The sequence below is a fragment of the Dipodomys merriami genome, unplaced genomic scaffold (genome assembly GCF_024711535.1).
Source record: "Dipodomys merriami isolate MVZ:Mamm:240054 unplaced genomic scaffold, mDipMer1.0.p SCAF_387, whole genome shotgun sequence".
In the NCBI taxonomy this organism is placed as follows: Eukaryota; Metazoa; Chordata; class Mammalia; order Rodentia; family Heteromyidae; genus Dipodomys; species Dipodomys merriami.
The window spans coordinates 753312-769369 of NW_027205459.1; the positions used below are offsets into that span (position 1 = coordinate 753312).

Below are 16058 nucleotides of genomic sequence, written 5' to 3' on the forward strand. Positions count from 1 at the left end.
TTAGGATTGGACCTGCTTGGAAGGCTTAAAATCTTCTCAGGTCTGCATGACACACCTGAGCTACAGGGTCTGGCCAGCGAATCTGGCCAGCTGTTGGTTGTGTTTAGATTCAGGAAACTATTTTCAAGAAACTTTGAAGCCTGTGTGGGGGTTTAGCACAATCTGATTTCCTGATATGCTGTCCTGGTGGAGTGGGAAATTTTCTTTGAGGCCACATTGAATGTGTGTGGAGTAGACTGTTTTCTCTTTTACAATGGAACCTTATTTCCTGATAACTGTAAGGCATTTGTCCAGTGCCTTTACCCAAATGGACAGATGTCTTGAGAAGTGTAGATACAGGGGAATGAAGTATGATTATGATCAAAATACATTATATATGTGTATGAAAATATTGTTACAGACTTGTGGCAATTGTCAAGATCTGCTCCCCAGCCACCAAGTGTGTCTTCTTTGTCAGTTGTGGGACTTGAACTCAGGGCCTGGGCACTGACCTTGAGCCTCTTTGTGCTCAAGGATAGCACTCTACTACTTGAGCCACAGCTCCACTTCCAGCTTTTGGGGGGTTAATTGAAGAGTTGCACAGCCTTTCCTTGCCCAGGCTGGCATTGAACCATATTACTCAGATCTCAGCCTCCTGAATAGCTACAATCACAGATGTGAGCCACCAGCACCCAGAGAAATGTGTCCTTCAGCACCCTCACTAGTTTCAGGTCAAGTCTCATCAGTCCTTTATATAATTTTTGGTGGGGAGGAGGTGTTGGTTCTGGAATTTGAACTCAGAGCCTGGACACTGTCCTTGAGCTCTTTTGCTCAAGGATAGTGCTCTACCACTTGAGCCACAGCTCCAGTTTACCCTGCTGGTAGCTAGTTGGAGATAAGAAGTCGTAAGGACTTTCCTGCAGTTGCTGGCTTTGAACCACAATCCTCAGATCTCAGCCTCCTGAGCAGCTGGAATTACAGGTGTGAACCACTGGCACCTAGCCTTTAAATAATTCCTCTTTAAAGAATTGTGGAAGGTATGATTTCAGATCCAATAGTTTTGGGGATGACTGTTGTCCATACTATTCATTTACAACCTTAAGGAAGCCTTAGATGACGTCCTCTGTTTCCATTCCCCCAAATGTCCTACCAGGCTGTGTGCACTATCTACAAGTCAGTCATTTCTTTTTTTTTTTTTTTTTTTTTTTGTTGGTCGTGGGGCTTGAACTCTGGGCCTGGGCGCTGTCCCTCAGCTCTTCAGCTCAAGGCGAGTGCTCTACCACTTGAGCTACAGCGCCACTTCCGGTTTTCTGGTGGTTTATTGGAGATAGGAGTTTCACAGTCTCTCCTGCCTGGGCTGGCTTTGAACCTCAATCCTCAGATCTCAGCCTCCTGAGTAGCTAGGATTACAGGCGTGAGCCACCAGTGCCTGGCTACAAGCCACTCCTAGAGATAGCTATGGTCTGACATCTGTAATCCCAAGAACCATCCTGACACATTCATGTAATGTGACATGCCATTTGCTTCCCTTTCAAATCAATTGCAATGACTTTAGCTAGCCATTTGTACAATTACTTATCAATTTTTAGAAGCACAGGGCAATCTAGTTTCTTCTAGGTATTTATTCTACTGGAAGTTGCCAGTCCACCTGGGAGATAGTGTCCTTAACAGTCAGGTCTTCATGTACCCCTGATCACTCGTCCAGATGACGGCAGTGGGCAAGGTTTTACTGTTTCCCCAAGGTGCAGTGGGCAGAGGCAGAGCCCATCCCTAAGCAGCAGGCCTGTAAACTGGGGACACTAAGAGAACTTATGTCAGTTCTCCAAGATCTTCACTAGGATGTCATTACCAATGTGTATTAAAAACCTAAATACAAAGGTAAGTAGCTTGGAACCCAAGAGAAAACTCCAATTATAACCATTCTTTAATTGTTTAGACAGAGTCTCTAAAATAAGACTTTTCAAAAATCTTTCCCATGAGTTTCTAAGCTTTAGCAGCAAGAACATTGTGACACAAGCTTCAAAAAATGTTAATTCGCAGCACAGCATTGCCACCCAAAGAACAATGGGAAAACACTTCTTTCAAGCTACAATTTGCAAACTAGATTTGGCCAAATTGCAACCATTTTGACACAGGTCTAACTGCAAGCTAAATCACACTTAGCATACTTCGCAGCCCCAATATGGGCACAAGTACGACAAAAATCCCAAATTTGGCAGGCCTAATGAAAAGATCTTCCTCTCTTCAAATTCTTCTGGGGTTGTGTATTTGAGACAACTATGGAGGGGGGGGGGACAATTATAGAACAATGTATGTTTTACATCTTTCATTTAAAAAATTTTTTTCATTTCTCACTTATTCCTCATAATAATTTTCTGAGCAGCCAGGCGCAGGTGGCTCATGCCTGTAATCCTAGCTACTCAGGAGGCTGAGATCTGAGGATAGTGGTTCAAAGCCAGCCTGAGGAAGGAAAAGTCTGTGAGACTCTTATCTCCAATAAACCACTCAGAAAACCAGAAGTGGCGCTGTGTCTCAAGTAGCAGAGCACTAGCCTTGAACTGAAGAGTTCAGGGACAGCACCCAGGCCGAGTTTAAGCCTCATGACCAAAAAAAAAAAAAAAAAAATTCTGAGCATAGAAGTGATAGTTGCTGTTCCATCCAATTTGGCAGGCATTAACTCCGTATTCACTGAGTATCTGAAATGTGGTTGTGATCAGGGAGCTAAAGATTTTGAACTGAAAAAACTTTCAGTGGAAAAAACACCATATAGTATCCCTTAAAGGCTATACTATTTTATGTTCTCACCAACAGGGAAATCTATTGTCATGAGGGTTCTAGTGTATTAACACCCCTCAGTAAACTAAATTATTGACAGTACGAGGGTTTGAGCTCAGGGCCTTAATATTGCTAGGCTGGGGTACAGCTGAGCTATGCTCCCAACTATTTTTCGCTGGTTATTTTTAGCATAGGTCTTAGAATAAATCTGTGAACACAGGATGCCATTGTACTCAAATTGGTCACAATCAAGACTATGGTTTACAAGAGCATCTAAGATACCAATTCTCACGGAAATATAAATTTCCAAAATGCCCAAGGGAAAAAGTAAGTTTATACATATTATTCTAGGTCACTTTACCATGACCTTGTGGTGGTTTTGATCTGTCCCTCTACGAATGCTGTTGATAACACTTTCTTCAGCACCATGTCATTCTGATACTCCTACAAATTCCATCAACATTATAAGATTCATGACAATATTACAAGCTTGCCCTACAAGCCATATCAGAACCACCTGAAAAAATTGCTTATCAGTATCAATAATTGAGCATTTTTACCAAAAACTGCTTTTCTGAAAACACTGAGGACAGAAAATAAAAGTGAAGGTCAACGAGAAAGCGAAAATAACAAACCAACATTTTTTTGAGTATGTATTGTAGTGTTTGGTTAAAACAATTACCTTGTTTGTAAGTGCTCTGATTATGAGTGTATTACTAAAATGCTTTTTCCTCCCTTTCTTTTTTTTTCCTGTGAGAGAAGGAAAGCAATGAAGGAAATGAAAGAGTTCATTTAAGTGCCATAGTCACATAGGGCCAATTTGTAAAAGCTCAATCCAGCTGAGTCTACTTACCGCCACCCCTGGCCGGCAGAACTTCAGTTGAGAAGACTAATTGAGATTCTTTGGGAGACGTCCCTTGTCTTAGCAGTTACAGAATGTCTCATTACGCATTCTGTGCCTCCCTCTTCTCTGGAATACTAAGTCACACTCCACATGGCCTGAGTTTACAGCTTGAAATTTTTGAATAGACTCAAATACACTGTTATTTTGAGACTATTGGTTTGGTTTGCAACGGTTTGCTTGTTTTTTGTTTTGTTTTTTAATCTCACACCGTTACATTTAAGAGGACTACACTAGTTACACTGGCATAGTTTAAAACAACAACAAAGAGAAAGCCATGCCCCACCTCCAGCAATGCAATACAGGCCCAAGTGCCCATTCAATGCCTTCTCTAGCAACACACTGGAGAGGTGTATGCTATAAACAAGAACCCATCAGAGCCGATGGCTGGAATTCAAGAGAGAAAACTCCACAAAGCCTATTTCCTCACCAGATCCAACCTTAGATACAGATGTAAGAAGAACTTTTTGACTTTGACTAGATCATTAAAACCCATTTCAGTATTTTTATTTTCTTCTTTATTAAAATAACATGTTGTAGACTCCTCTGAATATTCTTTAAAAAATGCATAAAGATGTTTGAGGAATCAATATCCCGGGGAAACTACATGTTTACATTAAAAGTTTAATTAGAAGCCTCTTCCATGATTTGGAAATCATTTCACATGACGTGACTTTGGAGTAGTATTTTCTCCTACTTCTAACTTAATATCCAACACTATGGGCTTGCAAAGATTCATGTGAAACTAAGATAGTACAAAGGTCTCCAGGCACCTGTTATTCCCATTATTATTGTATTATTGATGGTTTTTTTTTACTTATATGTAAGTGATATGGGTTATTCACTTCTATGGCATAAATATACATTTTATATCCATATATGTGGGGATTGGTATATCTGTTATAAACACACATATGGCCTATCTGCCCCTAAGCCCAAAGTTTGGCTGACTTATTCCATTTGTTCTTTTCAAACAAGAATTTAAAAATTTACACATTTGTATCATTTTTTTCAGAGATTTCATAATTACATTCTCCAGAAGAAAAAGTAAAAGTTCCTATTGCTATAAAATTTCAAAGTAAATATTTTTCTTTAATTCTAATTGTACTAGTATATTTAAACTATTTTTGTTTCAATTTTTAAATGGTATTTTGAAGAAGGCCTATTGGTAAATGAAATTCCACTGATGATTTATTTTTAGCTTTTAATATGTTTTCTACTAAAAATCAGGCTGCCAAGACAGGAAAATATTACTGGTTTTGTTATTACAAAAACAAGTGAGTTTTTTTTAATTCACAAAGGATGAAAACACAAGACACAGATCTCATTGTACATATAATATTACAATAAAATGACTAGCTGTAGACCAATGAAACATTTAAGACTTCACATACACACATATGTACTTTGAAACAAGGAGCACAGGACAATTTTAATCTTTGATATGTTCATGACCACCAAGAGAAAGAACATCACAGATTTAAATCTAATTGTTTTCCTGGTATACAATCAAGAAACAGGCAGTCCTAAAGCATACTGTGTTATAAATGACATCTTTAAGCAAACACACACATTCTGATTTGGGACTTTTTCTCCCCACTTGAAACAATCTGCTTTAGCTGTCAAGTAGTTTGGTCTGATATCTATTTAACAGTATCACAACAACAAATACAGTATCTTAACCACAACTTAGAAATTTTTTAGACAGATTATACAAAGATAGTTGTTCCTAAGGAAGGCAATCTATAAATTATAAATGCAATCCAAGGGAAAAAGAATAGTGGACACAAATCATTCTCAAATACTGATAAAGAAATTTAAAGAAAAATAAAGTGTGTTGGGCACAGGGAGGTGTTGACATGGAAAGGAACAGAAAAGATATGAATTAAGGAAAATGTATTTGCCAGAGGAAACACTGGGTTCAGTTAACTATTTTAAAAAAATGAGATGTAAGAAAATGACAGTAAACAAAAAAATTAAGAGCCAAAATGCATATCACTAATGGGAAAATCTCTAAGCTTCTTATAGTTTTTTTATTAGATTAGACATTTCATATACAGTAGTTAATCTAGAAAAATACATTTAAAAAATTTTCAACAGACCATGCTCCCTGTAACAAAACCTTCCAAACCCTGTTTTATTGTACAAATCAATCTACATTAGTAATGTAAAAGGAAATTCTCAATTTTAACAACATCATTTTCCACCCAATATCTATCTAATATACATGTGGATTTCCACTATTCAAACTGGAGTTAGGACTCTGTAATATTTTTTCTAATGTTTTCTATACATATTAAATATTATGATCTAAAAGGTTCCTCTTGTAGTGCATTTATCACTTAGCAAGTATATTCAGCTTTTTTTCTAGTACCATTCATATTACAGTGATCTGCTTGTAAAGGTAATTAAAATCTAAAAGTGCACATTGTTAATTTTCTCAAATATCAGCCTATTTCTGGAGGAAACCTAATATTCATGGAAAATATTACCAATATCATGATTAGAAATGTAGAGTTAGAATGTGCTCTGAAACTATACAACACAATTATATACATAAGCTAAAGGACATTAAGTCTTTAGCTATTTACATCAAATAATGTCCATTTCCACAGGGTGATACCAAGAACTCAATATGGCACTAGATATAATTAGGATTGTTAGTTACAATTCAGTTTACCAAGACAGTTCTCAAATACCCTGAACTGACTTATCTAAGTAAAACTCCAGTAAATCACAGTGTTTTAGGTAATATTAGTGTGCTGCCCAAACAAGCAACTAAGATATCCCAGTAAGGATGCTGTGCAATACAAGACAGACAGCAAGCCTTCATCCAATGGGATTATGTCTGGATTATAATGAATTTTAGCACTTAAGACTGCTACTGCATGCAGAAACCCTGAAAAAGAAATACACAGGTTTCAGAATGAATATACTTCATTTTGTTTTAAATGCCCAAGTATGTTTCAAAGTAACTGATATTAAGTACTCTTCTACCAAGTGAAGAACTTACAGATCAAGAGAAGAAATTCTACATTATCCAGTTTGAGGGGGGAAAAATGTAGCTTTTCTTACCAAATGATCCAGTGTGTATGACAGGTTAGAAATCTGAGCTTTAATTTGTACTGAAATTCAGAGTATTAAATGCACACATTCAGATAAAATGGATCCAAAACTACACAATCATATCACCTTGAAACAAAGCAGCAAATATGAGGGCCTAGCAGACATCTTCATTCTCCCCTTCCTGTATGATCCCTCAAATTAAAAAAAAGTGCAAAATCAAAGAGTCACTGCTTGGTCCAAAACAAAATACATCGTACATAAAAATTTGAAATCTGATGAAATACAGCTTCTCTTCCACAGGTTGTCTTCCATAAGAATCAACGTCCAAAGATGGCACTTAATTCCAGCAGAATTAGTTCTACAATTTGATTTTGGTACACAGTATGAACCGCTATATTGCCAGTCTCTTTTTCTGGTTTTAACAGAGTGGGACCAAAAACAATTGCTATACTCTGGTAAGTCATTCGATTTTTCTCTCCATTTTCTACAACTCTAAAGAGAAAAAACAAGAGAAAATAAAAAATACAGAAAAAAATTTCAAATTGTATTATAAACATTAAGTCTGCATTTAGAAAACAAAAATAATCACTGTGCTAGGTTGCACCAAACTTTTTAAACACGTAGAATTCCACCTGCATGCTACATTGAAGTCGCTTTGTATAAACACAGCTGAGAGGCCTAGATATATATAGATATCCTTTAACAAACTTTAAACACATGACATTTCAGCTTAATTTTAAAGACTGGACAGAGACACAGTCTTGAATATGTTACAATTCCAGTTTATGAGGAAAACATTTTTATTAAATATTAAGTTTATGTTAATTTTCTAATTGTTGTCATTTTAGTATTCTACTATTCTTAGAATAAGATGAACAAAAATCAGTTACTTAAGTAGCCATGATAACCTAGAGCTATGATGGCTTTTTTTAGGGTAATAATATTCTCTAATTAATAATTTCATCTTCATACTAATTAAGTGACAATTTTTGCATACTTACCATGTGCTTGCTAATCACTATATAAATATTTTGCATTTAATAACCTGCTTTAATACCAACCCCCTTTATCTATAAGAAACCAAAGCTACAGGAAGTTGAACATCTTTTTAAGTTACAAAGACATCAAGTGGCCCAACTGGGAACCAAATCTGCATGTGGGTGGCGCTTGTGGGCCTCCCAGTATGTTACATCACATCATAGCTCCTAAGCCTGCAGTTCTCTTACCTTTTGAGGTGTCTAAAAAGAATCTGCATTGTGTCTTGATTTGGCTTTGGCAACTGTCTGATTAAGTCCTTAACAGCAGCAACACGTTGTCTTGGTTCTTGTTCTGAAAAAAAGATTTCAACTTGCAGCAAATGCTTATGAAACTGAAAGCAATGACATGGTTTGGAAGCTGAGATTTCATAATATACAGTGACATCTTGTGGTCACATTTAGAATTTCTGGAATAAAACAACCCACTAAAAAACAAGCCATTTTATAGAGAAACATTATACTTACTAATTGCATTAACAAAATCATTAAAATGATTAAATGTAAAGAGGGGTTCTGGTAGTTCTCGAAAAAACATTTTGAGTGCTCCAGTGATAACATGAATGTCTTCCCACTTGCTATCATTCAGATCCAATTTCTCATCTGAAAATAAGTAGGAACAGGATATTTCAAGTTACTTTAAACCAATTCTAAAGATTACAAGTAACACATTGGATATCACAAGAGAGTATAATCTTACCATGATTGACTGCAAATCTCAGCTTCTGGATCACTGCAAGATTGCCACTTACTCTATAGATCCCATCAACATCCAGACCTAAGAGATAACAACAACATTGTACATTTAAAAGTATTTGTTGAGCCTGACACTCATGGTTCACACCTGTAATCCTAGCTACCTGAGAATCAGGGTTCAAAGACAGGAAGGGCAGGGAAGACATTGAGACTCCTCTAGTTTTATTTTTTTGTTGTTTTGTTTTGTTGGGTGGGTCATGGGCCTTGAACTCTGGGCCTGGACACTGTCACTCAGCTCTTCAGTTCAAGGCTAGCTCTCTACCACTTGAGCCACTGTGCCACTTCCCACTATGAGACTCTTATCTCCAATAAACTATTCAGAAAAGGCTGGAAGTGGCACTCTGATTCAAGTGGTAGAATGCTAGCCTTGAGCAAAAGAAGCTCAGCACCCAGGCTCTGAGTTCATACCCCAGGGCTAGAGAAAAAACAAACAAAAACACTTTGGCTTTTTTTAAAAGGTGTTTCCCCTCCCCTACCCATTATTCTTTTTTAGAAATGTCTATGTTGAAGGCAGGAGCTCAAGCAAACCTCTTGTTTCAGAAGTCACTCAAATCACTGGGACTAGAGGCACTTACTGTCACACCTGGCTACAGAATTCTCACTCATTAGCCTTAGCCTAAAATCAAATGGCTTTTTATGGCTAAGACTCTTAGCAGGAAGAGATGGATGACAAGTCACTCTCAATTCTGCTTAATAAGCAGCAATAACTCCATTTTGTTTATCACACTGACTGTGGGTTACTGTGGGTTAGGTCAAGGAAAACATCTCTTGAAACATAAAATACTAACAATTTAAAGGTAAACCTCTGCAAATACCTGGAGATAACTTTAAAAAGCAAAAGAAGCAATATAAATCAACTGATCCATAATTTTGCATAGAATTTTACAATGTAAAATCACATCTGAAGAACTTTCCTCTAAGGTATCATAGTAAATGTTTATGATAAATTAATCTTATAAAACTATAGTGCTGGGGTAAGTATACAATGCCTTTAATTTAACAAAGCACAGTATCTCTAACGGCTATTCATTTAGCTCCTTACGAATAAAGATAAACAGTATGGTGTCTTTACTGTCATACTGACAAAAAAAAAGTTAATGGAAAAAAGTAAAAAAGAATCTAAAACTGGCAGAAATTACAATAACTTAAAAGTATTTTCTCATTTTTACAAAATATTTCTAATTAGATAGGTACAAGTTAATGTTATTATACTGTTAATTCATACATACTAGCATAAATACTATAAATTTTTAAGTTCAACAAAATAAAAATTAATGTCTCATTTTCAGGAAACACAAGAAAGATTTCTCTATTTAGAAATATTAGCTGATTTAACAACTTTAAAATATCATCTCAATTTTATTACAGAACATTCTCTTAGTAAGAAAATGTAATCTCCTCAAAATTGCTGCTGTTTGTATTTTAAGCAACAGGCAACTCCAAGTGGCTTCCAGAAATTCCATACACTTAACTACTCATATGTTTTGTTGTTTTTTTTAATAAACAAGATACTTTAAAAAGAAAATCTTAGAATCACAATGAACTTTTGATGGTCTCCCTCAAAATCTCAAAAACCCTACATATTTTGATGGCAAAAGAAAGAGTTTGGGTTTGGCTTGCTAGAAAAATAAAAAATAAAAAACTGTTGGAAATGGCGCTGTGGCTCAAGTGGTAGAGTGCTCGCCTTGGGCTGACAAGCTCAGGGACAGTACCCAGGCCTACAGTTCAAGCCCCATGACCAACACCCCCCCCCCCCAAAAAAAACTGTCTTACCATGTTCTTCAACGTGTTCAATGCATAACTTCACAAATTTTGGCACTGTGACGTTCTCTCTCTGACACAGATTAGCAAGATTAGATCCAAATACCTGATCTGAAAGAGAGTTTGTTTTAGATGAACCACTTGCTTAAAATGTAGTTCATTTGACTAAATGAGCTAAATGGCTAAGTGCACTAGAACATGTGCAGTGGTATCTCACACTGTTTCCCATGACCTATGTCTTATTTGGTCAGCACAGCACCCTACTTGTCCAATTTCACTTCAAATAATGCTTCTTACAAAACTCCATGAATACAACTCACTCATGCTGGAGAGTCTTTGTATGTCCTCTGCAGAGAACGATTTCTTCTTTACTCCTGGTTCTCAGCTAAAACGTCACCTCTTTATCAGTAACTATGTTTATCTAAAATAATTCAATTCTAGTCACTTCTTTTTTATTACTACCTTAGATTCACAGCACTTGGTACTGCTTCAATCTTGTCTGACGTCCCACTTTAGTACCAGTTCCATTAGAGACGGACCTTGCAGTTCTTGAAGGCAAATGGGTATTGATGGGCTCCTATGCTCATGTCTAGCTCTTAAAAATCCAAACATTTTGAACACTATGAAAACAAACACTCCCACCACGTGCTGACACTTAATTCCAAGAAATATACTTCAAAAACTGTTCCACTAATCCTTTTCCAACAGTTTAGAAATTATAAATCAAGGGGCTGGGGGTTTAGCCCAGCGGAAGGGCGCCCGCCTGGCGTGTGCAAGGCCCTGGGTTCGGTTCTCAGCCCTGGTTAAAAAAAAAAATTTAAAAAAATAGAAATTATACATCAATGCTAATTACTCAGGAAAACAAGCAAAATTATTTGAAGTGATGAATAACCTCATAAAGTGAGTGTGTGTGTGTGTGTGTGTGTGTGTGTATGTTGGTTATAGGGCTTGAACTAAGGGTCTGGGTGCTGTCCCTGACTTCTCTCTCTCAAGGCTAGTGCTCTACCATTTTGAGCTACAGTGCTACTTCTAATTTTCTGGTGGTTAATGGTAGTTAAGACTCTCACTGACTTTTCTGCCTGGACTGGCTTTGAACCTTTTTTTTTTTTTTAATTTAATTTTATTTTATTTGAGAACATACTGTACAGAGGGGCTACAATTACATGGGTGGCTTTGAACCTTGACCCAGCCTTCTGAGTAGCTTGATTACAGGCATGAGCCACTGGTACCTGGCAACAATGGCTTATTTTTTCTCAGTGAAAGTGATAAATTAATAACAATGTCTATTAACTTATTGTCAGTCTTTTGTTTTTTAAAGGCTCTAAGTGGGGCTGGGAAGTGGCTCAGTGGTAGAGCACTTGCGTTCCATTCATGAGGCCCTGGGTTCCATTCCTCAGCATCACATAAGCAGAAAAAAAAGAAAATCCGGAAGAGGTGCTGTGGCTCAAGTGGTAGAGTGCTGGCCTTGAGCTGAAGAGCTGAGGGACAGCACTCAAGCCCAGAGTTCAGGCCCACAACCGGACCACCCCCCATCCCCCGCAATAAAAGGCTCTAAGCTAGATATACCACTTCATGTGCTTTATTCAAGAAGACTTGTTGATATGTAATTTTTAAGGATGATAATCAGCAGTCCTTAAATGTCTTTTGAATGAGAATCATTTTTGTATTTTAATTTAGATGTTTTTACAAGCAGATGTTCTGGTGATAGCTTTTGGTAGAAACCTCATAATCAGATGCAAATAGTACATCTTATAATATATTATGTTTACAGTTCATCTTATAATATTATTTTTATCGTTATTTCTGGATATCACTATTTTGAACTTAAGAAGTTTTTATCTTGAGAATTAACACATTCACAAAAACTACAGGCATACGTAGGCATAAATGATTATAAAGAATGCTTTCCTATTTAAAAAGATCTTGTTAGTGCACATGGTACTTATAAATGAAAAAAATATACAAAATAATGAAATTAATAAAGTAGTCAAGATTAGTTCACTCTTTCTTTTATTCTACATTGTCAATTTATTTTTTAATTATCTTTAAGGAGCTGTACAAAAGAGTTCATATTTAACAAAGTAGTTTATCAATATAATGCATCTTAATAAAAAATTTATACTTCTGATATTTACATAACAAAACCAAAGCTCTTTATATCTTGTCATTCTCAGATACAGGGTTTCTAAAACTGTTTGGCATTTATTTCTGTATGACATTTAAAGTGAAGTTTGTATGTAAATTTTAAAAATGTTAATTATTCTAATATCTTATAATCACTGTACTTGAAAATTCTATGATTATAAAATTGCAACATTTTTACAAACAAGAAATTTCCAAACAGGATATTTAGTAATTTCAATTCCAAACATCTTATTTCTGGTTTTGCATAACATGCATTATAAAAATCACTTCACCTACCTACCTTTTATATAACCTTTTTCACGAACAGCTTGCAAAGTAGGGCGTCGGGTAAGAAACTTCTTTAAATTTTTCTTGGTTTTTTTCTGCTCTGAAGAATCTATGCTAGATACTTTCATGGCTTAAAAAAATAGATATTAGGCATTTCATAAAATAAAAATTTTTTCTGATAGAAGTTTTCCATAGAGAATTCAAAACATTTTAATTTCCTATGTCAAAATCACAGTACAAATTATTCTATCTTTAATGTAGTTTAAAGAAGATATGCGATAAAGAAAATGAACAGAGACACAGCTTATAGCAAAATTTTTATTTTTATCACTAAAAACTACTGCTATGCCTTCACTGTTGATATCATGATGTCCTTATGTAATCAGATTTTAATATTATTTCATAAGTGATTCTACTAATATTTTTGAATCTCCATCATTTTAAAAAGTAAAATGACTACAGAAAATCCATGAAAAGCCAGGCGTGGTGGTTCACGCCTGTAATCCTAGCTACTCAGGAGGCTGAGATCCGAGGATCACAGTTCAAAGCCAGCCTGGGCAGGAAAGGCAGTGAAACTTTTTTTTTTTTTTTTTTTTTGGTCGGTCATGGGGCTTGAACTCTGGGCCTGAGTGCTGTCCCTCAGCTCTTCAGCTCAAGGCAAGCACTCTACCACTTGAGCTACAGCGCCACTTCTGGTTTTCTGGTGGTTTATTGGAGATAGGAGTCTCACGGTCTCTCCTGCCCGGGCTGGCTTTGAACCGCGATCCTCAGGTCTCAGCCTCCTGAGTAGCTAGGATTACAGGCGTGAGCCACCAGCGCCCAGCTGGCAGTGAAACTTTTATCCCCAATAAACCACCAGAAAACCAGAAGTGGCACTATGGCTCAAGTGGTAGAGTGCTAGCCTTGAGCTGAGGAGCTGAAGGACAGTGCTCACGCCCAGAGTTCAAGCCCCATGACCGACAAAACAAAAAACAAAACAAAACAACACCAAAAAAAGGGAAAATCCATAAAAACAAAATCTCTATCTATTCAAGTCTCATTAATAAACACACTCATATTTGAAGTCAACTCTCACAGTAAGTATCTGTACTCTGTAAGAATGGGACTACCTGCAAAATGTTTTGCATTGTCTTCTCTGGTACTGACTTAGGAGCACTACAGAAAAATACTAAGTTGTATTTCCTACAAATAATTGTGTTTGGGGAAACCTAAGAACCAAGAATATATTAGGCAAAGAATAAAAATAATTTTTCTACTGACACTACTACATGGTAACAATGTCAATAAAAGCCTTAACCTTCATTAGAATAAGAGAAAAACGTCTTTTCTATCATTCAGTCTAAAGACCAGAAACTATGAAACATATGAATTATAATTCAAATAGATTGAAAAGTACAGAGTCACAGCAAATGGCCTATTTCAATAATACACTTCATAGTTTATATTAGAAAATACTCTTCTTAAAACTTCTGGCTTTAGCTCTGTCCCTTTCACTAAATGGTAACAAAGAACAATATCTAATTGCTGTTACTTACTCTTATTTGTAACAAGCTAAATGTATCTGTGCACATGGACAGATGTCATAGTGTAGACACAGCTGCCTGGTGGCCAGAATGTAATATATTCCATGACTATGGACTTCTTAAGAGTTTATGTAAAATCTTTAAACAGTCAATAAATACCTACAAATGATTCCATATGTACAATTTTCCCTTCAAGTTTAACAACACCTGAACAGTATTCATATGAATTATGATGACAAAAATGTTATCATATAATATAAACTATGAAGTTGAACAATGACAATAATGAGTTTGCAAGAAGAAAGATTACTGGAGTACTGAGCTGCAACTACTTAATATTGTAACTTTTTCAGATATTGGCTGTTGCATAAAGCTTATTTAAACACTATGAAAACTAAGATGCTCACTCAAACAATTAACAAAATAAGGAAAATAACTACTTACAACGAAGTTTTTTAAGCTCCTTTTGATCTTTTTCTTTATCCTGCTTTTCTAATCCTGGTGAATCTGGTACCTCCTCTTCAACCGCTTCATCAGTTTCTACTGCCTATTGGTGAGAAGTTTCCCAAATAACATTACTTCTAGTATAACGTAATTTGAAGTAGTATAATTCTCCAAATGACCAGTAATTGACTTCTGATTGAATTTGGGAGAAAAAGCGAGTGTACAGTATGTTCAATTTAAAGATTTGAGAGCTCTGGGGTGTAGCTTAAACAATACAGTGCCTGCCTAGGATGACTAAGGCCCTGAATTCAAACATCAGTACTGCAAAAAAGAAAAAAGATTTGATACATCTTTACTGTTTCTTCCTCTTGATGTAATTGAGAGAGAGAGAGACAGAGAGAGAGACAGAGACAGACAGACAGGCACTGGTAGTTCATACCTGTAATCCCAACTACTCAGGAGACTAAGATCTGAGGATCGCAGTTCAAAGCCAGCTAGGGCAGGAAAGTACCTGAGAGTCTTATCTCCAATTAACCACCAGAAAACCGGAAGTGGCGCGGTGGCTCAAGAAGTAGAGTGCTGGCCTTGAGCTGAAGAGCTCAGGGACAGCGCCTAGGCCCCGAGTTCAAGCCCCACAACCGACAAGAAAAAATAAGTAAAAAGAAAAAGAGAGAGAGAGAGAGACAAAATACTGCTAGTAGCTCACAGGAAAGTAGTTGTATATTGTTGGCAATACTATCCTGCCCCATTTGATCTAGTGTATGTTTGAGTGGCACTAGCAGCAGTTAGAAAGCCAGGCTACACTATCAGATACCATCACCTACATTCTGTGACAAGACAGGAGGACTTATACCCATGAATATGACAATCACACTATCTATGATGACAGTATTTGCTGTGGTAAAAGTGAAAGACTTTTACTCACAGACTCCTGAAGATTAAGAAGTAAAAGAAATTTAGAACTCATTGACAACTGGTTACTACCAAGGTAACTTTTACAGGTTAAAACCCGGACCGAATTCTTGAAACTAAATACTTTGTATTCCATCCTGAGGTCTTTACTCCATTTGTATCTAAATAAATTTTTGTGTAAGGGCTAGCTCCTGTTTCTTCTTAGAGATCCCACTAACGCTACTTACTGAAAAGCTCATTCTTCCTCATGGTTCTACAGTGTTATAATTGGCATAAATAGTCTACAGGCATGGCAGTCTGTTTCTAGGTTCCTTATTCTATTCCACAGGTTTGGATGTCTATTCCTACATTGTAACACACTATATTAATTAATATAGCTTTAAAATGTTGTAATATATGATACAGAAGTCCTTTTACTTTCTCACTTAAAAGTGTCTTGGACATTGTTTATCCCTTTGTATTTCTGTATAATTTTGAAGTAAGTTTATCATGTTC

At 36.3% G+C, this 16058-nt stretch overlaps 1 protein-coding gene across 3 annotated transcripts in view; it reads right to left on the reverse strand.

The window, feature by feature from the left end:
* Positions 1-4977: 4977 nt before the first annotated feature.
* The window catches only part of LOC138805116 (rho GTPase-activating protein 12), a 101791-nt gene continuing 90710 nt past the window's right edge, over positions 4978-16058 (reverse strand). For all 3 annotated transcript variants that reach the window (XM_069989706.1, XM_069989705.1, XM_069989704.1), the window contains 7 exons: positions 14652-14754; positions 12698-12814; positions 10285-10383; positions 8456-8533; positions 8224-8358; positions 7948-8050; positions 4978-7213 (listed from right to left, as the gene is read on the reverse strand). In XM_069989706.1, the coding sequence (XP_069845807.1) occupies positions 7039-7213; positions 7948-8050; positions 8224-8358; positions 8456-8533; positions 10285-10383; positions 12698-12814; positions 14652-14754 (810 nt within the window). In that variant the 3' untranslated portion in view covers positions 4978-7038. The remainder of the gene's footprint in view (positions 7214-7947; positions 8051-8223; positions 8359-8455; positions 8534-10284; positions 10384-12697; positions 12815-14651; positions 14755-16058) is intronic.